The sequence below is a fragment of the Salmo salar genome, chromosome 02 (assembly GCF_965601325.2).
Source record: "Salmo salar chromosome 02, fSalSal1, whole genome shotgun sequence".
Taxonomy (NCBI): Eukaryota; Metazoa; Chordata; class Actinopteri; order Salmoniformes; family Salmonidae; genus Salmo; species Salmo salar.
Window position 1 is genome coordinate 14374381 of NC_138292.1, and position 24100 is coordinate 14398480.

The window sequence follows — 24100 nt, forward strand, 5'->3', positions numbered from 1 at the left end:
AATTTTTTTGCATTTCTTATACCAATAGACTATTTGAAGGAAGAGGGACGCAAGTTGGTTTGCTGAATGTTAAACACAGCATCGAATAGAACTCATGGGTAGTTTGAAAAAAGAACGAACGCGCAATGGCGATAAGCTATAGCAGTTATTTATTCAGACCCATAACCATTCAATCTTCGTGAAGAGAAGTAAAAGCCTTCTGCATCTAATTCTAGTCCTATATTATACAAAGGATGTCATTAGTATGATGAAGATAAGGACAACAAAGCGTATTTAATTGAACTGTTGAAACCAAGGAAGGAATGAAGCAACACTAGAGAAAGAGGTAGGCTAATAACTGGTATTATGCGTCAGCCTACAAATTATACAAATAGGCCCTATTATATTTCTAAATTAAAATCTAATTCACTAGCCTATACTTGTAACTTTGTAGGCCACATTGTGCTGCACCAGAACCGCATGTTGTCTTTTGCTTTATTAGGTTTGAACAATGTGCATAATTCCAGTCCATAAAATACAATAGAGTAGTAGAGTAACTGTTCACACTAAAAAAGATCAGCCTACTGGAGCTAGTTTCATTTATTTACCCAACAGAACATATAGCTACATCTATAGGCTTATGTTTTTCACTCGTACGTAATGTACAGTATAGATATCCAATACATATATTTATTTCACCTTTATTTAACCAGGTAGGCAAGTTGAGAACAAGTTCTCATTTACAATTGCAACCTGGCCAAGATAAAGCAAGCAGTTTGACACATACAACAACACAGAGTTACACATGGAGTAAAACAAACATACAGTCAATAATACAGTAGAAAAATAAGTCTATATACAATGTGAGCAAATGAGGTGAGATAAGGGAGGTAAAGGCAAAAAAGGCCATGGTGGCAAAGTAAATACAATATAGCAAGTAAAACACTGGAATGGTAGATTTGTAGTGGAAGAAAGTGCAAAGTAGAAATAATGGGGTGCAAAGGAGCAAAATAAATAAATACAGTAGGGGAAGGTGGTAGTTGTTTGGGCTAAATTATAGATGGGCTATGTAATGGTAGAATCATTTGGCCTTTTTTGGGCTAGGGCTCAAATGTCTTTAACGTAGGGCTCAAAGTGTATTTAACATATGGCTCAAAATGTATTTAATATATGGCTCATCAGGCTCAGGTAGCGTCAGGCTTTCATTTTCGAACAAAGCTCTAATCAAATCCAGACAGACATACACATAGGCCTATGCTTTATAATGCTATTGAATGACACTTCTGGTTTGGGCAGGAAATACCAGGTTAAATCAGGAGAATAAATATTTTCTCTTCTCTGGATGGAACGCTTGTAAAACACTGACCCCCAGACTGACTGAGGCCAAGGAAGACCCCGCCACGTCAGGTCACATCAGTCTGATCGGAGGTCTGAGCCATTAGAACGCACGCATTCCAAAACGGCACCCTATTCCCTACTAAGTGCACTATACTGGAAATATGGTGCCACAAGATGGGAATCAGACTGTAAATAAGGTCTTCACAGGAGGAGAGCTTTCAGGGAACGTAGGTAGTAAAAACAGAAAGTCTAGTGGGCTGGTAGTGACATAGGATCCTGCAGAAAGACAGCGTATATTAGCCAGAGGTGGCCAACCCTAAAGCCGGGCGTACACTGCACAATTTTCTTCCTGATTTAGCTGTCCCAGACAAGTTGAGATCGGAGACAAAATCCCCACGTTGTTGCCTACTCGGGGCGTGCGGACGTCACTGACCCTCGTTTAATGCGAGCTACCGATTCAGTCTTTGAGCAGTCCCAGACGTCCCGATATTTCCGAACACGTTGGTTTTTATCTGAACAAAATCTGCAATGCTCTTGTAGTGAGATGTGCAATGACTAGTTTTTAGAACGATGATCAGCAATAGCCAAATGAGAGCTGGCCAGAGAAAAAGCCAATGAAGACGTATTGCATCACCCAGAATGTATAGACTCAAGCAGGAGCAATGAATACTACTAATATGCGTTTGTATTTGCCAAGAACCAAAACGTCAAATCATTACAGCTCTGAAGTTCACAAGCAATGTTATTCTATTCAAAATGTATTGGCTAGATATTTGAAGTCTGTATGGCAAGCGTGAATGTCTGACTGAAAACGTTTAGGAGTCTGCTTTGAGCCACAGTTTGTTAACGTAGCTAGAACAATCACATCACATTGTTTTCGCTAGACAGCATGGTATCAAGAATCCTCACAACCTTAATGTCCTTCTCTCATCCAGGGATGTACTGTACTCCCGTCTTGGTACACAAGGGGGAGCTAAAAACACAGAAAAAAAGCACATTGGTCATCTATTACAAGAATGCTAACAAAACTAGCATAAAATAGCAGCAAATTTCAATAGAGGTTGCTAGCTAAATATGCTAACGAGCGCAAAAGAAAATAAACTAAATTACAAAAACAGGCAATCCAGCTCATAAAGTTATGCAAGTATAGGCAGTGAATTTGGGCAGTGAGTGTTTATACTTTGAGAACTTGCTACCACTCTCCTGTGCGTATCAGACAGAGATTCTCTTAGAGATTATTCTGAACTGAAGACAGGTGTAACCATGTAAAGTCGTATCTTATTGTTGATAGAGTAAATGACTGTCTCATTCTGTAATGTGCCATGCATCGCAAGTACACCAATTGTTTGAGTGTTAATTATTTTGTGACTAATAAATTATATTAGTTGAATTGAGTAAATGCATTCCTCGTTTTACAGGGTAATTCTTTGACTATATGTTTATAATTCAGGTCTATTAGTAGTTGTTATATACACTATGCATAGCACATTCTTGGGTACCACCTTGACATCTCTGATCGGCTTGCCTCAATAAATGAACACTAGAACATTGGTCACCAGGATTAGCCATTTGTATCTAGTCTTTTAATAAATTGTATAAACGGTGCAAGTTAGACATGATGATTATAGTCATACTGAAAGGTGATGTAAGGCTTGCTACATTGACTAGATTCCTCCAGAGGCATACAGGGCATGTTGCATTTATTCACATAATATTGGGAGTCAGATTGATGAATGCAGTTTATTATTATATTCAACATAATGGTGGAAAATGTACTCCTCTATAAATGGTGACCCCTCAGTTGGAGATTTCCACAGCCTTACAGCTGATTCAGCTAAACAAGGTCCTGAGGTGCAGTTGAGCACATCAGGAGTTATATTGTGGTAGATTAGTGAACTAACAAACTGCTACAGGAGGGCAGCTACCCAGGAGTTTAGCTTGGTATCCAAACCTCTCTGGACAGGTTCACAAGAGGCCTTTTCAAACTGCATTGTTCTTAGCCCCAGGCTATGTTATGACCAGACTGGCCCTGGGCTAGCTTAGCCTGTGTTCACACAAGCCTTTAACCCTGGGCTAAGCTTTACCCCTGGGCTAAGGATTCACATTTGTATTCCAGGCACTGTACCAAAACTTGTATCTTGCCACTGTACAGAGAATGCTGAGCATGAACGAGAAACTTTTCTGATCCAGGCAAAATCACGCAACAATATTATCAGCATCATGGATATATCCAATTAAAATGTAAATAAAAAGCTCTGAAAACAGACACATTTAGCGTTTGCTGCCCTTCCAGCTGTAGAGTTTGCAGCTTTAGTTGGCTAAATGAGAAGATGTTAGCCAGTCTGCTGCATAGCAACCATTTTTGTTAGCCATAGCAACAAATGCTTTTGCCCTGTTGAAAGCATTTTGTTGTTTTTTGTCCTCAAATGGAAGGATCAAATTGTATGAATTTACTTATCAAAATAATATTCAGAACAGATTACTGGCATATGTCAATTAAATGACAGTGCAGCTTTTGTGATTGGACAGTGAGCATTCTTGGTGTTGTTCTTGACCCCGTTTCATACTGGCTATTTTGGCACCGTGTTTCTGGGGCAAACTCCGAAAAGTCGGTGCTAACCCCGGTCCAGAGCAGGGCCAGATAGTCCTAGGCTAAGATTGGTGCTAGCCCACTTTAGAATGTGCAAGTGTGATCTCAGCCCCAGGTTAAAATCTCCCTGAGCCCAGGGAAACTCTTAGCCATGGGCTAAGGTGCAGTGTGAACAGAGGGACAACAGGGAGATGTGGCTGTGGACAAAATGAGTGAAAGTAGTGGGAGAACTCATTTCCTTGCTTTGATCAAGTTATGGTAGGAATCTTTTGATTTACAGGACAGTAGTACACACTGCCTGCTGCTATACCAGAATTAGGTCTACTGCTTTTGGTATGTCCTGAGAAATCTTTTGCTTTGCCAGTTGCACACTGGGGTCGTACAGCAAACCGGAGAACGCCATCGTGTTCATGAGAGTCATCTTTCCATAGTGGTCCCTGATAACACTTGTAGGCGAAGTCATGGTGAGTTTGGCTAGCTAAGCGCATGTGCAGAAACACGTCACTGGGTCTGTCATCTCACACCGAACTGCGCACATGCACCCATCAAATCAAAGGCACTCCTTTGCTATGAAGTTTTTAATGAAAATTAATCTCAGAGATCTAAGACTACTTCAACAAAATAAAGTTGCAGGAATGCTAATCTTATGTTTCTAACTACAGAGATGATCGCAGAACAATCTGAGCTGTTGACATGGAACGACCCTGATATTATGGTCACTGCTATTGCAATGGCAAGGACCAATGCCTTTCCTGATGGAGATGAAGCCTGGTTAAGGAACAACGCATGCTACACTACATGACCAAAAGTATGCGGACACCTGCTCGTCAAACATCGCATTCCAAAATTGAGGGCATTAACATGGAGTTGGTCCCCCCTTTGATTCTATAACAGCCTCCACTCTTCTGGGAAGGCTTTCCATTAGATGTTGGAACATTGCTGCGGGGACTTGCTTCCATGCAGCCCCAAGAGCATTAGTGAGTTCGGGCACTGGCCTGGCTAGCAGTTGGCATTCCAATTCATCCTAAAGGTGTTCAATGGGGTTGAGGTCAGGGCTCTGTGCAGGCCAGTCATGTTCTTCCACACCGATCTCAACAAACCATTTCTGTCTGAAACTTGCTTTGTGCACGGGGGCACTGTCATGCTGAAACAGGAAAGGGTCTCCACCAAACTGTTGCCACAAAGTTGGAAGCACAGAATCGTCTAGAATTCCCTTCACTGGAAGCAAGGGGCCTATGCACTGGGGCAGGTAGCGTTCTCCTGGCATCCACCAAACCCAGACTCGTCAGTCGGACTGCCAGATGGTAAAGCGTGATTCATCACTCCAGAGAACTCGTTTCCACTGCTTCAGAGTCCAACGGCGGTGAGCTTTAGACCACTCCAGCCGACGCTTGGCATTGCGTATGGTGATATTAGGCTTGTGAACGGCTGTTCGGCCATGAAAACCCACTTCATGAAACTCCCCGACGAACATTTCTTGTGCTGACGATGCTTCCAGAGGCAGTTTGGAACTTGGAAGGGAGTGTTGCAACCGAGGACAGAATTTTTACGCCCTAAAACACTCAGCAGTCCCGTTCTGTAAGCTTGTGTGGCCTACCAGTTCACGACTGAGACACTTATGCATAGATATTTCCACTTCACAATAACATCTATTACAGTTGACCGGGGCAGCTCTAGCAGGGCATAAATTTGACAAACTGACTTGCTGGAAAGGCGGCATCCTATGACGATGCCACTTTGAAAGTCACTGAGCTCTTCAGTAAGGCCCTTTTACTGCAAATGTGTGTCTATGGAGATTGCATGGCCGTGTGCTCGATTTTATACATCTGTCACTAACGGGTGTGGCTGAAATAGCCATATCCACAAATTTGAAGGGGTGTCCACTTACTTTTGTATATATTGTGTACTTCAGTCAATGGTCCCCATTAGGCTACATTTTACAGGACTTATTTTCACAAGTTAATGCATCACAAGTTACTTGGAGTAGGCAATGAATTAGTTTGGACATTTTTGTTTGGCATATGACAAGGAGTGGCAAGGAGTGGAATGACAGCAAACAGGTCTGGTATGCAGGCTGATAATACTACAGATACTGAGAGGAATGTCTTAACGTGAGACAGTGTAAAAACAAATTCAAATAAACATTTATTGGTTTCCCACTACAAAACCCCGAAGTAATAGCATAATCAGTGTAGGCTATAACATTATGAATGCCCCCAACGTAAGGCTCATTTCACATTGCCCATGACACATCACACAGTGCATAACACAGATTCAACAGAAGGTTCATCTGGAGGTCAAATGTGGGATTCACCACTGATAGAAAGAATCCATGGAAGCAGACGGACAGGCTGCGATTGGAAAGGGTTGCTGCTGTGCTTCGTTCTTCAACGGGTGCATCCCAAATGGAACCCTATTCTCTTGAATAGTGCACTACTAATGACCAGAACCCTATGGGCCATGGTCAAAAGTAGTGCACTAAATAGGTGCCATTTGGGATGCATCTAAAGTCATTCCCAGTCATTTCTCTCAGGTCAGTGAAAATAATAATTACTGTTAATCATCTGTATCCCTCCACCCCTCACTCTTCCCCTCTCTCCCTGTGCAATCACCGTGTGGAACTGGTTCACTCAGTCAGCTGGGTATTCTTCTGGTCACACCAGGACAGCCTTCTTCCTCAGTTAATAACACAGAGCGAGAGAGAGGGTCATTTCCAACACCATACACTGAAATGTGTTTCATTAGTGATAATCATTCATGTATGAAAATATGGACGAGCTGGGAATCATCATGTAAGGTCAGTCGTGATTAGTGATGGGGAAATGGATCCAGTTACATATCGAATTATTAAAATGGATGATACTATATCAATACCTTGACTTACAACTATCGATTTGTAAAATAAATATCATAAAATCCATCTTTTTAAAGTGAGCCAACATGTTTTCAGCACTTTTATTTCCATGACTTCTCTCAAGCACTCGGCTTAGACAAATAGTGAGCAATATGTCTGGAATATAAAATCATAAATATATATATATATATAAATATTAAACACAGTATCGAATCGCAATACATATAGAACCGTGAGAATCGCAAAACATATCGTATCGCCACCTAAGTATCTTGACAGTACCGTGAAGTCCCTGGCAATTCCCAGCCCTAGTCATGATTGAATCAAAGTAGTAATACATTGCTTTTTAATAGGGAGCCTATAAGATGAAGTGGTGGAGGACTTAATTTAATGAGGCTATTAATTGAGTAGCTATGTGGTTGGTACAGTAGAGACAGGGCCCAAAGTAGAGAGGCTGAACTTTTGGAAAAAGTCCCACAAATGTATTAATAGCAGAAGTGTCACATCCACAGCGGCAGGCAATGTGAACCTGAGCTGTCAAGTGGAGCTCTGCAGTGGAGCTGCCTGCTGAACGGATCACGGGGCGAGAGAAGCTGGGAACATTCACACCGGCCGGCGTTGAACAGTAACACTACACAGACACACAGAGAGAGAGACAGAGAGAGAGACAGAGAGAGAGAGAGAGAGAGAGAGAGAGAGAGAGAGAGACAGAGAGAGAGACAGAGAGAGACCTCAAAGAGCTCTGTTCTTTCTGAGTTCTGGCATGGCTGCTCTCTGACCATTAGAGCTTTATAGATGGCTGGTCTGGTGGCTGGTCAGTTCTAGGTCTATATCCATCAAGCCATGACGTGTGTACTGGACAACCTGCCAACTTGGCCACACAGCCAGGCAGAATGGAGAGAGGGGTTGCTGCTCAGGGTCTCAGAGAGAAAGGTTACTGTCAAGGTTTTAGGAGGTGAGAAATACCATTGAACCTGAGACACTGACATAAATCAAGGCTCTACTTAGATCCAAGGGGTCAAAGCAAAGAGGGTACAGACCCACGGACCTGAAAATAGCTTGTACGACGTGTAAGTCACTTGTATGACTTGACGCAGTGGTAACTGGGAAGCTCAATGTCAAGAACCTATTGACACACCCTCGTCTCGTTCTATACCGCTGGGCTTTCCAGATCATCCTGAGTAGAGCTGCTAGACTCCACCAGACCTGAAAGTTCCTCACAGCATTAGTGGAACCTGCATTAACGGGATTAGAACAGGCTGAAAACATGCTGAGTGTGCGTCAGGGAGGGACCATAAACATTCTGATTATCACTCACACGATTTGTCCCTCTTCAGTCATAAAATTAAACAAGCCTGTTCCTCCACTTCACTGTGACTGGGCTCTGCACATTCATTGCATAGTAAGCATTCTCACAACATTTAGTGCATTTTTCAGGAGACGATATTTGCAGTGCGTTGCCTTTCAAAGAGAGGTGGAACATAAATACTCTCAGCTGATAAGTCACAGTAAATGGTTTGGTTGTTCTGGTTGTTCCACTGGATATTATAAGGTGAATGCACCATTTTGTAAGTCGCTCTGGATAAGAGCGTCTGCTAAATGACTTAAATGTAAATGTAAATGTCTTTACATTTTTATGCAACAGGTTATTTCTTGAGGAGCATTGTCTAACCATGAGTGGTACAAGGTCACCAACACCATCAGGTAAGCTTGTTCCATCAGATGCCTGGGCCAAATCCCACCCTACTGTAGCCCCTACCATGTGGAATGCAGCATTGGTGTGGCATCATCCTCAGACTGGGCTTCCTTGACACCTCCAGCACCACAGTCACACAACACCCTATTCTGTCACTGACCTAATCCTCCTTGACAGCTCCAGCACCACAGTCATACAACACCCTATTCTGTCAGACTGACCTAATCCTCCTTGACAGCTCCAGCACCAGTCATACAACACCCTATTCTGTCACTGACCTAATCCTCCTTGACACCTCCAGCACCACAGTCATACAACACCCTATTCTGTCACTGACCTAATCCTCCTTGACACCTCCAGCACCACAGTCACACAACACCCTATTCTGTCACTGACCTAATCCTCCTTGACAACTCCAGCCCATACAACACCCTATTCTGTCACTGACCTAATCCTCCTTGACAGCTCCAGCACCACAGTCATACAACACCCTATTCTGTCACTGACCTAATCCTCCTTGACAGCTCCAGCACCACAGTCATACAACACCCTATTCTGTCACTGACCTAATCCTCCTTGACAGCTCCAGCACCACAGTCATACAACCCCCTATTCTGTCACTGACCTAATCCTCCTTGACACCTCCAGCACCACAGTCACACAACACCCTATTCTGTCACTGACCTAATCCTCCTTGACACCTCCAGCACCAGTCATACAACACCCTATTCTGTCACTGACCTAATCCTCCTTGACAACTCCAGCACCAGTCATACAACACCCTATTCTGTCAGACTGACCTAATCCTCATTGACACCTCCAGCACCACAGTCATACAACACCCTATTCTGTCACTGACCTAATCCTCCTTCACAGGACCAGCACCATGTTCTGTCAGACTGACCTAATCCTCCTTGACAACTCCAGCCCATACAACACCCTATTCTGTCAGACTGACCTAATCCTCCTTGACACCTCCAGCACCACAGTCATACAACACCCTATTCTGTCAGACTGACCTAATCCTCCTTGACACCTCCAGCACCCTGTTCTCTCATTACATAGGAACAAACATGGCAGAGTGACAAACAGCCACAGGGCTGGCAGTAGACTGTAGTGTGTCTCTCTCTCATTGGTCACATTCCAAGAAAAGTGTTCATCATAACATACACCCACATGCCCAACAGTTTCCTCTCTTTTTGTACAATGACTCTTGCTCATTCACATTCCTGGCCTCATGCTACCTCTGGTGTTCTCTGAGCAGTTACAAAAACATCTACGGCACACTGGCTGTGTCTCAAATAGCAACCTGTTCCCTATATTGTGCATAGAGCCCTATGGGATTCTGGTCAAAAGTAGTGCACAATATAGGGAATAGGATGCCATTTGGGACGCTCACTCTGCCTGGCCCTCCGTCACCAATCATAGGCGATGGAGGGCGAGGGTGAGAGAAGAGAGGACTTGATTTTTTTGCCAGGCTCTCTCCCAGGAGTTCTGAATAATTGTCCCCAGACAAGAGTCACCAAAACGTAACAGTACGCAAGCCAAGAGCCCTGAGACAATTAAGGCAGAGCCCTGAGACAAGTGGAGCAGAGCCCTGAGACAAGTGGAGCAGAGCCCTGAGACAAGTGGAGCAGAGCCCTGAGACAAGTGGAGCAGAGCCCTGAGACAAGTGGAGCAGAGCCCTGAGACAAGTGGAGCAGAGCCCTGAGACAAGTGGAGCAGAGCCCTGAGACAAGTGGAGCAGAGCCCTGAGACAAGTGGAGCAGAGCCCTGAGACAAGTGGAGCAGAGCCCTGAGACAGTGGAGCAGAGCCCTGAGACAGTGGAGCAGAGCCCTGAGACAAGTGGAGCAGAGCCCTGAGACAAGTGGAGCAGAGCCCTGAGACAAGTGGAGCAGAGCCCTGAGACAAGTGGAGCAGAGCCCTGAGACAGTGGAGCAGAGCCCCGAGACAGTGGAGCAGAGCCCCGAGACAGTGGAGCAGAGCCCCGAGACAGTGGAGCAGAGCCATGGGTCATAGGTAAGCTCTACTCTCTCACACTTACACTCTGAGTGCTCATCCATCCCACCAGTCCAGGGCCAGGCAACACTGCTGCTGGCTCAATATTTGTTCAGTGAGAGGGTGAATTGATGGATTAGAGGCAGTGAGATGGCCTGTGACACAGCTCTGAACAGAGAGGCTGCAGGATGGAATATTGATTTGGCAGGGCTATGCTGGCAACCATACAAATTGTGTATTTTAATCAACCCCACAATGTCAATAGTAAAATGTTTAATCAGGGCTTCAGCACTAGATGTTCAGTACAAACAAAGGATGGATTAACTGTTCTGCCTAGAGCCGGCGATTGTAACCGGGCTGCAATTAACAGCAGTCAGCCTTCTCTCTTCTCCTCTCTAGGGACCTTCATCTGACGCACAACCATGACAATTACAACACAACACAGGCTGCACACAGCCCCAGACTTATTACTGTTAGATAAGATGCTCTGTCATTCTTTGCAAAGAAACCGTGTGTGTATGTGAGAGAGAGTGTGACCACAGTTTCCTCAGGTTACAGTTACACCCTACCAGTGTGACAGGCATAGTCAAATAGGGGAAGCAATAATTGCTCATCGAAAGGCATTATCATGCCTGGGGCCTATATTTAGAGATGTGCGTGTTTATAACATTGGAGTATTGCAGACTCTCCTTTCAAATGTCTGGGACAGTGAAATGTTAAAGAAATAGGTTGTATCATAGAATATAAGTAATCATCTTACAAATGATTTGATATGTAAATGCCTGGTTGGGCACACGGGAGGTTATTGGAGAAGTCAGTGCTGCTGCTGCATGCACTACAGTCAGTCAGTCCACACAGGAAATCAATGAGCCAGTTAATTAAGTGCAATATAACACTCTAGGCACCAACACCAGGAGAACTGGCCTTGTGTATCATAGCAACACATAGCAGTAACTTGCTTCCCTAGCTACAACATAACCTTGCACTTCTGAAATTGCAAGTTCAAAACCAGCCTAAACCGTCATACATACACATAAGTAATCCTTTCTAGGCCACGGTAAGGCAATGTCAAAGGTCAGCATACAACTCCATTTTTTTAGACTCCGCGATCCTTAGCTCTCAAGTCCATGCAACAATCTCACAGAATCACCATGGCCCCATGACACAGGGTTCTGAGCTTGCTGATACGAGGCCATTACCTTGTGAAGGGTTTTCAGCACATGCCTATTAGATTAAGTGCCAAAGATTACAGCCAGCCCAGGTCAATACAATCAAACTATGACTCTAAGAGATAGGCTATCTGGGGCTGCAGATAGCCTAGTGGTTAGAGCGTTGGGCCAGTAACCGAAAGGTTGCTAGATCGAATCCCTGAGTTGACAAGGTAAAAATCTGTCATTGTACCCCTGAACAAGGTAGTTAACCCACTGTTCTTAGGACGTCATTATAAATAACAATTTGTCCTTAACTGACTTGCCTAGTTAAATAAAAATCTATGGCAGACAGCGTCAAGCGTCATCCATCTAATGTATCCAGGCCTACAAGCTTAGATGTCTTACCTACGGCCGGAGCATCGTACTCATCTCCCAGCAGGATCTCTGGGGCAGAGTAGGCCAGCGAGCCACAGCTGGTGGTGAGCTTCTTCCCTGGCTGAAACTTGTTGCTGAAGCCAAAGTCAGTGAGCTTCACCACTCCCTGCTTCTCAAAGAACACCACGTTCTCCGGCTTGAGGTCACGGTGCACCACATGCAGCCGGTGGCAGTACGAGATGGCATGGACAATCTGGGCAAAGTACTTCTTGGCCAGCTCCTCGCTGAGACCCTCCTCGTGCTTCATGATGTAATCGAACATGTCTCCACCGTCACCCAGCTCCAGGATCAGGTAGAGCTTGGTCTGCGTGTCGATGACCTCGTAGAGCCGGACAATGTTGGGGTGCTGCACCAGCTTCATACAACGCACTTCCTGGAACAGGTGACCCGTGGCAACCGTGTCCAACTTGGTCTTGTCGATGACCTTGACCGCCACCTTCTCCCCCGTGAAGACGTGGCGCGCCAGTTTGACCACGGCGAAGTGGCCCCGGCCCAGCGTCTTGTCCAGGTCATAGAGCCCTGCAATCTTGCCATCATACCCTCGCTTGAAGCCTGCCATGGCTGGGGATGGGTTTTAAGCAGTCTGGTGGGTCCACTTTACTTCAACACGTTGGATGTTAATGTCGTGCCCATGATGTCCACTTCCTAAGAGTAACAATGAGAGAAAAATCACATCAGAATATCAACAGAACAAAACTTCACTTAAAAGTGACTTGAAGGAAAAAAGGCCTACCGCCTGACTCAAACCTTCATCGCGGAACATTCTCACAGATTTGTACTGGGGTGTAATCATTACTTCAAACAGTTGCCAAACGTTCTGTTTTGCAACAGAAATTACAATTTCTATTGGGCAGGTTCAGCAAACAGTTAGGGCCCTACCTGAATCTGTCCGGTAGAAATGCTAGTTTTCATTGCAAAACAGAATGTTTTGCGACTGTTTGGAGTAATGATTACACCCCTGAGTTTCCGTTGTTCAACAAAAACAAAGCCAAGGGTCTAGCAGTGAAGCTCGTAGATACATGAAGAAAAACACCAAATTACCTTACAAAAGTGTTGATTTAATATCTGTAACGTTTAGCCTTACAGACCCACTGAGTTTCAAAGTTGCAATTAATTATGTCTGACAGGAGAATTGTGTTTAGCTTATTTGCAGGTTCAACTGGTAGGATTTAGTTAATACAGCCATTAACCCCACATGGGTTATATTCAAAGACACCCGGGCCTCAAAGACGTTCCATCATTCATAATCAATGGACGCTACAGTATTTCCTTCTTGAAAATGTCGCCATAACAAACACCACACATTACTAAATACCTAGCTAGCTACAATGACAATGTAGCTATGAATTGAAGCCAATACTGTACTACTAATGCATGCATACAGGGAACATGACTACTAGTTACATATAGGAAAGTATTTAGTTAGGTAACATTATTTTAACTACCACACAATTGCTAAATGGGATCAGGTCAGGTGATTTGGTTGTCATGACAAGATACAGTACAGTAGCTAGCTTACTAACTTAGCTAGCTAGCCAATTTCAAGTGGCTAAAAGTTAGTTAACTAGCTATTTCACAGATGATTATACTTGGCTAGCTAATGTTTAAGTTAGTTAGTCCATGAAAGCAGTTGGCTAGTTAGCTAACGCGTAAGCTTCCATCACATGAGACAGAGAAACAGCTTGATAGGCCTGTGTTAGCTACGTTACCGTACTAGTGCCTCGTTCATTCACCGAGTAACGCGTTAGCTATCTAACAGTAGCTAGCTAACGTTAGTTAACTAGCTAGGTATTACTGGGTAACAACGTATTTTGACGTTGGATAAACTCAGCTGGCGGCGCCGATTTAATTGTAATTTCCTCAAATAATTGTATGAACGAAGGTTGGTTAACGTGAGTTTAGCAAACGTAACCTCAAATATACTGATAACTAACTAACCCTAGCTACAAGCTAGCAAGCTAACAACGGCTGGTCGGACTCACCACTCTCTCTCCAGTAAACATCAAGCCGAAATCTTCAGCTAGCTAATAGACTGGATGATAAATAATGTCCTTCGTTCTACCCCCGATAAAGTTAATTATTAGCGAATCTTATCCTCCTCGGTTGCTATTACCAATGACACTCACACGGTGCCTATGCCCAAACCTCATCAGTGAAACAAGGCATTGCAACGTTCCTGGGATTGAATTGCAGCCCTCATCGAAATCATTCTCCTCCCAGAAACGGTTGCCGCGGCGCCGTAAGTGTGTTGGGCACATAGAGATAGATAGAAGACTAATGCTTGTATCTGTGCCATTATAGGGTCTGTGACAGGATGGGCAGCGCCATTGAGACTATCTCCATTTTAAAGTAGTCAGTTTCTTCTTCACGATTGACTGATCCCTCCTGGTGACCCTGTTGGAATCATGTCCATGAAGTTAGAAGTCCCACCCAGTAGACTACATTAAAGTGGTGGAAGCCCTCAATGGCGCTGCCCATGCTAATAATGCATTTTGGCCACTACTAGGCCTCTATCATTCTCTATGGTTGGGCATCAGCCGCATTCATTTCTGACGTCAAAGAAACGTAGCTAGCTGGAAAGAATCCCACAATGGTCCATACCAATGAAGAGGTCGGCAATAATAATTGTATTTCACCAAGGCAATATGTGAAAAAATACACATTGGTAGTTAAACACATCAATACTGAGCACAGTAACGCAATAATGGACCTCCAATTTCATGAAAATAATCAGGATAAAAAGCACAACAGCCAACATCATCATGAGGCTGTATGTATGGCTTGGATATTCTGTCCTTGTTATAGCTTGCTATAGTCCAAAACATTCATGCATACATACATACACATCTAATACATCTAATACACATCGTATGACAATTATATTGTGCATTTTTTGATCAGTGACATTTCTGCAAAAGAAATCTGACATTACCGCCAATAACGGTAGATTTCCATGATTTTTAAATATGAGACTGTGCTGCCCTGTAGTGGCTGACAGTTTTTTACTGTAATGTATTATTTTTGGTAGGCTACACAAAAGCCAGTTAGGCTTTACATAGAGGAGTATATTGTCACTTTTTTCTCATTAGTATATGTAAAAAAATCCACAGCTTGTGTTTTATAGACTAATGGTGTTTTAGATAATCTGCTCTCTACACAAAGTGGATGATTTGTTTCAAGTATATGTTGCATTTACCTTATGGGAACACCAGGCTAGAATATAAAATACAGCAGGCTAGAATATTAAGATAGCAGTAAGTGGATAGGTTATCAGGTACTTTACCAGGAAAATTGGGGTTTCTTGTAAATTGTACCTCTGTCTCTCCTAGCTAGGCTATTCGGGCACACACTACAACATGGATTGAATTTGAGTCACAAATGGCTCTCTGGTTAAAATAAGTGCACTAAATAGGGAACGGAGTCGCTTCATTACCATACTCTCTGGACACCTCTACTGGATAGCATAATACATCCGTACCTTCTGCACATGTGCTACTTTACACACACGTTTGTACATAGCTCCGGTTGCTCCATTGCTGCTTAGCCCTCTGTTCCTCAATTCCAATGTTATGCAGCAAAATATATGGGTAATGTTTTGAAATCTTACATGGACAATGTCCTAAACTTTCATCTTTTTTTTTTACCCACTTTCAAAAAGTGATTGTGTATTTGGGGTCTTAGTCAAATTAATTATCTATATACTGCAAAAATGCAACCTTTCATCAGTTCTTTATTTGTAAACGTGCATTTGTGGTTTTCCGCATGTGTTCGAATCACTGTGCGAGTTTGATTTAATTCTTGCGTTTATATTTTGGGCGGTAACTACAGTATGAAACTTGAGGCTTTCCTTAGTTGAGAATAACTTTTTATTTTATGTTGTGCAGGTGCATCTTCGGTGCGGACAGTCAAGAGGGGGAGGCTAACCAAATCTTTGCTAGCATCTTCCAGTGCTGTTCTAAAAAGTGAGTAAGAGTAACGTTAGCGTGCTCAACTTGATACAAAGCTAGTTAGTAGGTTTATCTAGTTTGAGGTTTAGCTACCATCTTACATAGCAGCAAAGCAAAAGTTTACCGACCAAGCCAGCATCTCAAACGAATGAAGAGCTAGTTAGTAGTTAGTATGTGTTTGAAACTCATGTTACAAGGTAGTTTCCTTGCCTAACATTAGGTCATTCTCAAATTGTCACTGTAGTTAAACTAAAGTTATGCTTTTGTTCCAGTGCAATATCGTTCTCCCTATTGAGTCTCTCCACAGGAATGTATCAGCAAACAGACGCAATGACTTCACCAACAGAGAAAATCGTGCTGAAAAGCACCTCAACAGTTTCCCTCAACGATCGGTGAGACTACCATTAGCCAGTGGTGATGAGTTTGCAGAGGCCACCTCCTGTACTCCATATCTTGCTCATTGCAAACCCTGTTATGACTAAGTGTCTTTTCTCTTATCAGTCTTTCTTCCCCCTTGATACAACATCCAGAATCCAAGGCCAAACTGGTTTGCTTGCTGGACCACTAGCTACTGCTAGATAATTGGGGGGACTTTAAACCATGTGCATTGTATATAGAGGGCCTGATTGGTGTCACAGTTTTGCCCCAGCAAACACACCTGACTCCAATAATCACCTAATCATGATCTTCAGTTTAGAATGCAATTTGATTTAATCAGCTGTGTTTGCTAGGGATGGGGAAAAGTGACACCAATCAGGCCCTCGAGGACTGGAGTTGCCCACCCCTGTTATAGGCAGTAAGTGGCAGGGCATGGGAACGCAACTACATGGATACAGTAGTATGCTAAGCAGTATGTTCTTAATTAACACAGGCGTCTGCTGATGGGAGGAAGGCTCATAACAATGTCTGAAACGGAGCGAATGGCATGAAATGCCTTGAAACCAGGTGTTTGCTGTATTTAGTACCATTTCACTAATTCCACTCCAGTCATTACCATAAGCCCGATCTCCCCAATTACGCTGCCACCAGCCTCCTGTGGTTCTTAAACCCTCCAACCTCCTATATCACCCTATTCCACTGAGGGCCAAGTGTCTGCAGGTTCACTTCTCCCTTGTACTTGATCAAGTAAAGTCACTGATCAGTTAGGAACTCTCCTCACCTGGTTGTCTAGGTCTTAATTGGACACAAATTCAAAGGTAACGTACAAACCAGCTGATGCTTGGCCCTCTATGGAATGAGTTTGACACCCCTGCCCGTTATGTCCTCCTTTATCCCTCAACCCCTGCTCCTCCAAGCTTCACGACCTTGCTGAACAACAAGCAGCTGGAGCCAGTGGCTGTACGAGTCAACATGCAGCAGCAGCAAGTGGCCAGTGTCCGCAACAGGAGACTGGCTCTGCAGATGGAGAACAGGACCTCTGTGCAGGCTGCCCTGCAGCCCAAGGTGTGGGAACTAACCATCCACTTTTCAACCTGTCTAGGTTACTTAATTAGATTCAGTGTCACTAATCCAGGGCTGCATTCAGTTCGATGCAACATTCCATGACAGTTTGTACTGAAGGGCACATTTCCCCAAAACGGTGCTCACCACTTCAGTGGGTGTGGCATGATCAATATGGGTGCGACCATTTTGAAATCACAAAACATGTGCAGCACACACCATCTGACCATACAATGAAATGAAATTATATCAGTCACATGCGCTGAGTACAACAGGTTACACCTTACAGTGAAATGCTTACTTATGAGCTCCTAACCAACAATAGTTACTTTTATTTCTTATTCTATTTTTTAAATGTAACAAGTAATTAAAGAGCAGCAGTAAAATAACAATAGTGAGACTATACGGGGGGGTACCGGAGTCAATGTGCGGGGACACCGGTTAATTGAGGTAATATGTACATGTCTAGAGTTATCTCCCTCTGCGTCACCATAATCACACCGTTCTTCAACTTGTTGTTCAGAATCGTTTCCGTTGAATTAAAAGCTGAACGCACCCCAGATCAGAACTACCACAGTATCACTATCTTTTTCCTTTTTAAGAAGAGACCAGAGAAATGAAGACGTGGACTAGATTAGAAGCATTGAAAAGTTCATTTGAATTTTGAAACCAAGAGTGCCACCTCCTGGGCATGTCTTGACTTTCAGTTCATCTTTGAAATGAATACACCCAAACTCTGTTGGTACGTTCCCAATGTCCCACAGAGCCTGAAGCAGCGCCTGGGGAAGGGCGACGTCCTGGCAAGGCTAGGTCGGCCCATGGGGACCCTGATGCGGGGGGCCACCAGAAGCCAAGGGTTTGCTCTAAGGGAACTGCGAGGGATGAATCGAGGTTTCAGAGTGTGTGGAAACGACAGAAGGGGCTTTTTCAGAGGTGGGTGTACTGTTTTTCAACTGTAACACAGTTGGAGCCAGTTTAACTTTGTATCCCTCTCTCGTTCAGGTGTGAATCAGATGCGTGCCCGGGGAGGGGTGACTAAGCTTAGGTTTCGTCAGGGCTTGAGGCTGCAAGGTGGCCAGCTGAACAATGCTGGAGTGCTGGTTAGCTGCGGAGCCAGGAATGGACTGGGCCTGAGAGGAAGAGGTGAGAGAACTCTCTTGTACTCTCAACTGTGCATACTCTACCCTCCCTTCTCCCACTGCTCTCGCTCATATCTTGTCATCCCTACCAGGCAGAGGAGCGGGTCTGGGCCTGCGGGGCCGGGGAGGGTTCCGGGGCCGAGGCATGGGCAAACCTAAAAAAATCCCCACCAAAGAGGAGCTGGACAACCAACTAGACAACTACATGTCAATGACCAAGAGTCACCTAGACGCAGAGCTGGATTCCTACATGGCCATGGCAGGCTCCGACTACATGGATTAGAACCCAGCTGGAAGACGGGTAGGCAGCATCAAGAAATGCACTGAGGCTGTCCAGGGGTAATTCATTAGTAGAACTGCCCCTCACTGGAAACAGATGGATGTGACAACCAGGGTCTCTGGCTTACTCAGAACTATTGTTAGAAGCACTATTTGTGAACAAATATGTGGTGGTACACACAAGCCCAGAAGCATGTGTTATGTGGCTGAATTGGAGCTCTCTAGAGTCATACTTTAACTGTTTCACACACTTGAGCTGTTGTTCTTTTCATCATTTATTCATTTGTAAGCTTAGCTCAGTGCTGAGCAGGGTGGTCTAAAACCTTGCCTAAGAAGTATGAAGGTCTGTAGGACTTGTCTAAGAAAATAATTACTTGTTCAGTAAAATCACAAGCAAGCTAACCAATTATCTTTGCTCAGGTACATTATGGGTTTGTCCAAGACACTTCACACTATAGATTTCATGTGTTTGCTACAATGTTATGTTACTTTCCCCCAAAAAATGTTTGGTCATTTATTTGTGAAAGACAACGGTATGTACCTCAGCTAGCCAGGTTTGGCTGCATTGTAGATTTATATAGAAATGTTGAAGATTTATTTTAGCAGAGAAATATTGCTGCCATATGAATTAAGAGGACTAGTTATCCAACCGGTTCCTGTCAGAGAATGTTTTTTGAGAATGAAAGAATGGTCCAAATGTTACAAATATTCTTAAGTGTTTTGATATGTTCAACATTGTTTTAATAAAAATATTTGAAGGTGTTGCTACCTAATGATATTAACATTATCATGACATGTCAAGAAATAGAAACATAGCTGCAGTTCATTATTAACCTTCAGTAGAACTGTAATTGTCAGTCACAGCATAGACGAGCCAGAAAGTTACCAACTGATTTAAATGACTACTTGTCACCGCTAGGGCTGGTGAGAGCACTTCAACATGTCACACAAGTCAGGTGACATGGGGAGGAACTTCGCGCATTCAAGATGGCTGCAATTCTGCCAGAACAAAACATTTTATAATGGAATAACTTTAACATTTAAAGATGCTTACAGTGACACTTGAGTATTCCGTAGTGGGTTAGCTGCTGTAAATGTACTTCTGGAACTCAACCGATAACTAACCTTAGCTAATATGTAGCTAGATAGAAGCTACGTTATTTTTCTATTACCAGCACAATGAGCGATTCCCGACTGTTCTCGATCTTAACACTGCTCCTGGTAGTACCAGCGTCACTTAGGTGAGTGTGCTGTGTAACATCCAGCCGTGTCACTGACTGTGCTGTCGTCAAACCTCTGACTTTTGTGAATGTGTTAACCAAACCATTGTATCATTTTCTTCCAGTGTCCATGGTGCTAATTCAGGAAAGGAATACCCTACTACAGGTAGACCCATAGTTAGTTAAATAACACTTAAATACAGATCGGGTAGCTATAATAGTTGACCTGTAGCTGTAGACCCTAACATTGAAGTTTCTAGCTATTGTAATCTCTTTATTTTGTAGAGATAAGCACACCATCCCTTCATTGCTGGCAAGAGGAGGAGTTTTCGATTTTGACAGAGTGTGCAAGGTGCAACCCCTTTCAGATGGTGAGGGTTAAAATAATTCCTATTTTCTTAAACACCGTAATACTGATCAATAACATCTTAATTATGGAATCCCTGTCGTGTTTGTCTCCTCCAGAAATCATGGGCGCCGTGCGCCCGAACTGGATTCATAGAAAATATCAACTGTGCAAAGTCCAACAAAGTTGAATACAAGAGGTAGCCTACCCCCTTTTGTTGTATATTTTTATTAGAGTATTTTCCTAAATTGATGCAACCGCCAATTCAGGTCCGACTACAATTCTATCTCTTTTCTCAGCTGCCGTTCCTCTCGGATGGACGAGAGCCTATTCTGGAGGTTTGAGGGGATCATGATGTGCCTAACTGTAGTCTTGGTCCTGGTGGTTATAGCTCGTCAGAGAACCCTGGACCACCTGGCTTCTGAAAAGGTCAGCAGGCAGATCCTGTCCATATAGAGACTGGGTGCTGTTGGCCGGCGCTTGACCACTCTCAAATGTTTGAAGGACTTGAACGGCAGAACTTGCACATTGGTATCTCTTTTGGGATCACTATTTCCATTTTGATCCCATGTTTTGTTGCGGCCTTATTTGTGAAATGTCTATGTGTAAGTATGACCCATACACTGCACAATAGTTATTGGTTTGAACTAATCTTACAATATGTTCCAAGTCATTACTGCAGTATGGTTAATAATATTGCAGCACAGCATGTCTTTATGTTGTCATAGTTGATATTGTTTCTGTGTGATTAGAGTATAGTCCTGCCTAACCATTCCATGTGTCAGTTTTGGGGATTTGAACATGTCAACTTGGTCTCACTTTCTGACATTGTCTGCATTGTCACCATAATAACTGAGTTGGTCCAACCAGAGACGAATACTACAAATATCTAGGCCTATGTGTTATTTTTGAAGATTTTCCTTTAAAGATTGCTTTCTGAAAAATGGGTATTACCAGCTACATTTAATGCGCTACGTTAGAGATGACATTTTTTGATCTGTGATCAATGTGCTTATGGTGTATTTACCAATGATTGGTCAATCACGTTTGTGTGTGAAATTCAGGTCTGTCTAAACTATACATATCTATTTATTTATGGTGTAGTTTGACAAGCATTTCCTTTTGGTTACACACTAGCTTAATAAAGAGCAGTGACACTATCAAGAGCAGTGTGCTGGTTTCTTTGTTTTTCTAATCTTATTCAACTGTTACCATACACCTGCAACAGAGATAGCTCAGATGTGCGGGTGCCTTTTCAATTTTGGTTACACACTATTCGTAAAAACATGGTTCTTCTGATTTCTTACAGTATTTATGTATTTTACAGCACTGTTAACACTATTCCTAATTATTACATTGCTGTAAGTGTGCAGAAAATTGTACAGTTTATTGCACTTTCTATTTATGACCAATAAAAATAAACTGTTAGGGTATGTGCACAATGTAGGTTTTTTGGTAGTAAATATAATTCTGCTTTTTTTCTGCTTAAGTTGTGAAAGGAATTGGACAGTTTATTAATCAACATTTTTATAAAAAAAAGAGCCTCTCTTTATCATATTTACAGAGCTTACCTTTATATCTGTGCTGAATGCACAACAAGCAGAATGGTAGAATGAGAGGCAAATGAAAGAACACATGGATGAAACGGGTCAGAAGAAGGATATATATTACAAGTTAGCGAATTGAAATGTCAAAATCCTACTCTATTTCAGACAGAAATAAATTAACTAATACCATAACAAAAATAAATCACAAACACTTGAGGAAGAAGATCCTCTTGGACAGTCACATAGTTGGCCGTACCGTGGTCCCTTTTTCACTGTGCAGTAGTCACCAACAATACACTGGAAAGAAAATAGAACAAAAATGATATGGTAGAATTTTCCAAATGAGATATTCACAAGGAAGGAAAAGTTGACATAGTACTTTTAAGTACCTTGACCACTAGATGTCGCCCTTAGACAGTACTTTTCCCATCACAATCCTTGTTGGCAGCCTACAAGATTTTCTGTCTTTTGCAGGCTTTTGCAACCATACAACTCTTTCTATGAACTGCATAACATAAACAAAGCTCAAAGTTCCATCTGTTTATTACATTTATGTTTTATTCCTCATTTTATTGTTTATTCTACAGAATAGTATTCATTCATAGCGAAAAACTCCATCTATTCGTGGTGTTAAATGTACCCATTAGTTACTCAAAAGGCTGTGTATAATCTAAATCAGTTCTGAATAGAATCCTTTGAGACTTTGTTTCTTTAGTAGTTTCCAGTGGTCTTAAAAAAAATGACACAGCATAAGCTTTTGGAGTGTTTATTTATTTTCCCCAGAACATGCTCTAGCAAGAATGTAGTCTTGACCCGCAATCCAAAAGGTGCCACCCACAACCCACCAGAGGGTCTGACCCACACATTTGGGAAATCGATCACCTATACAACTATTCACCTGTGGTGTCTGAAATAGTTTGCTTACACTAGGAAGGTGGCTTTGTCTTCTTTCCCACACAGCCATTCTTCTGTTTTGGAGTTTCTCTAGGACGTTATGAAGGACACCCAGCTGCAACACACACAGAGAAAAACACTGCTGTATTGAAATGGCCCTACATCAAATCTGTCGCCTCACAATAGACCATGTTTATTGGTTAATTGCAATGACTCACTATGAATGTACAGTACATTTGGCCTGTATGATCAAATAGTGTCAATAGCATTCCTTAATTGTATCATAATCTCAACTAATATTTATTACTATAGCAGGTTACTCACCAGTTCCCTAGAGTCCTCTGTAACTTCAGCCTTTGGTAGCCTTTCGTCTGTCCATCCTGCAACCACATGGGCTGATTGAGATAGGATGTACAAAAAGGAAATGAACACCAGCAAGATAGCTGCTGATTTTGCCATGTCTGTTTCTAATTGTTGTGTTTTCCACCTAGGGCTAGGCGGAACGGATAATCTACTGTCCGGTCAAGAGAGAGGCAGATAACCTATGTACTGCGCTTGTAGTGGAAGGCGCTGTCCAAGGTGCTGAACAGAAACCCTCGGGTTGATTTAGTCATCAGGGTTTAGCCTCTTTATCAGACACCCATCTAATAAAGAAGTCACACACACACACGTCCCTTTATGTCAGTAATCCCCATATAGCAGACTAGTAGGCTACAGAAATAAACCACGAGGAAGATGCGAGGACAACATGTTTGTTTTCATTCTGTGTTTTAGTTGTTTGAGTTCATTGGATTGCATGGATTTCCCAAAGGTAGACTCCTAATGACGAATAAGCATACATATGATCTGAAAGGCATGTTTTTAAACGTGTTGACAGAGACTTTTTGGCTCTTTGTGGTCCAACCCCACTGTGACCGTGGGAAAGTGGCACAATTTTGTGAATGAGATGACATTGCATTCGTCCCACTAAATACAGTATATCACCTTATTATTGCTGCAGGCCAGGGGAAATTCTAACACACTGGCCCATTCTTTCCTTGAGCCCCCAACACCGGCCCATTCTTTTCCTTAAGCCCCCCACATCGTTCCATTCTTTTCCTTGAGCCCCCCACATCGTTCCATTCTTTTCCTTGAGCCCCCCACATCGTTCCATTCTTTTCCTTGAGCCCCCCACATCGTTCCACTCTTTTCCTTGAGTCCCCCACATCGTTCCACTCTTTTCCTTGAGTCCCCCACATCGTTCCAC

General features: G+C 43.0%; 3 protein-coding genes across 54 annotated transcripts in view; 2 read left to right on the forward strand and 1 right to left on the reverse strand.

Annotated features, from left to right (window-relative positions):
• Positions 1-14422, reverse strand: part of LOC106598871 (SNF-related serine/threonine-protein kinase) — a 70178-nt gene extending 55756 nt beyond the window's left edge. For all 50 annotated transcript variants that reach the window (XR_014380044.1, XR_014380049.1, XR_014380050.1 and 47 more), the window contains exons 1-2: positions 14025-14422; positions 12013-12687 (exon numbers count right to left, since the gene is read on the reverse strand). Coding sequence is in view for 1 of the 50 variants with exons in the window: in XM_082960019.1 (XP_082816145.1) it covers positions 12013-12601 (589 nt within the window). In the remaining 49 variants the exon portion in view is untranslated. The remainder of the gene's footprint in view (positions 1-12012; positions 12688-14024) is intronic.
• Positions 14423-15505: 1083 nt separating this feature from the next.
• LOC123743182 (chromatin target of PRMT1 protein) lies at positions 15506-19609 on the forward strand. 3 transcript variants are annotated; one of them, XM_045719075.2, is made up of 7 exons: positions 15506-15629; positions 15927-16004; positions 16262-16381; positions 17285-17432; positions 18194-18362; positions 18432-18572; positions 18661-19609. In XM_045719075.2, exons 1-7 carry the CDS (start codon positions 15607-15609, stop codon positions 18849-18851), a joined length of 870 nt encoding a protein of 289 aa, XP_045575031.2. In that variant the 5' UTR covers positions 15506-15606; the 3' UTR covers positions 18852-19609. The 3 variants fall into 3 exon arrangements, with proteins under 3 accessions (XP_045575031.2, XP_045575032.2, XP_045575033.2); XM_045719076.2 differs by having other exon boundaries at positions 16297-16381; XM_045719077.2 differs by lacking the exon at positions 17285-17432 and having other exon boundaries at positions 16297-16381.
• Positions 19610-19810: 201 nt separating this feature from the next.
• LOC100196517 (JTB protein) lies at positions 19811-21572 on the forward strand. The gene is given in 5 exon segments (NM_001141546.2): positions 19811-20088; positions 20193-20233; positions 20353-20438; positions 20533-20612; positions 20713-21572. Coding segments are annotated over 5 exon segments (426 nt in total). The 5' UTR covers positions 19811-20026; the 3' UTR covers positions 20870-21572.
• The last annotated feature ends 2528 nt before the right edge of the window (positions 21573-24100 follow it).

Coding starts and splice junctions, on each gene's coding strand:
- LOC123743182 (XM_045719075.2), top strand. CDS start 15,607: ATGTTATGCAGCAAAATATATGG. Junction 16,382..17,284: donor ACAGTTTCCCTCAACGATCG/GTGAGACTACCA, acceptor TGCTCCTCCAAG/CTTCACGACCTTGCTGAACA. Junction 18,573..18,660: donor ACTGGGCCTGAGAGGAAGAG/GTGAGAGAACTC, acceptor CATCCCTACCAG/GCAGAGGAGCGGGTCTGGGC.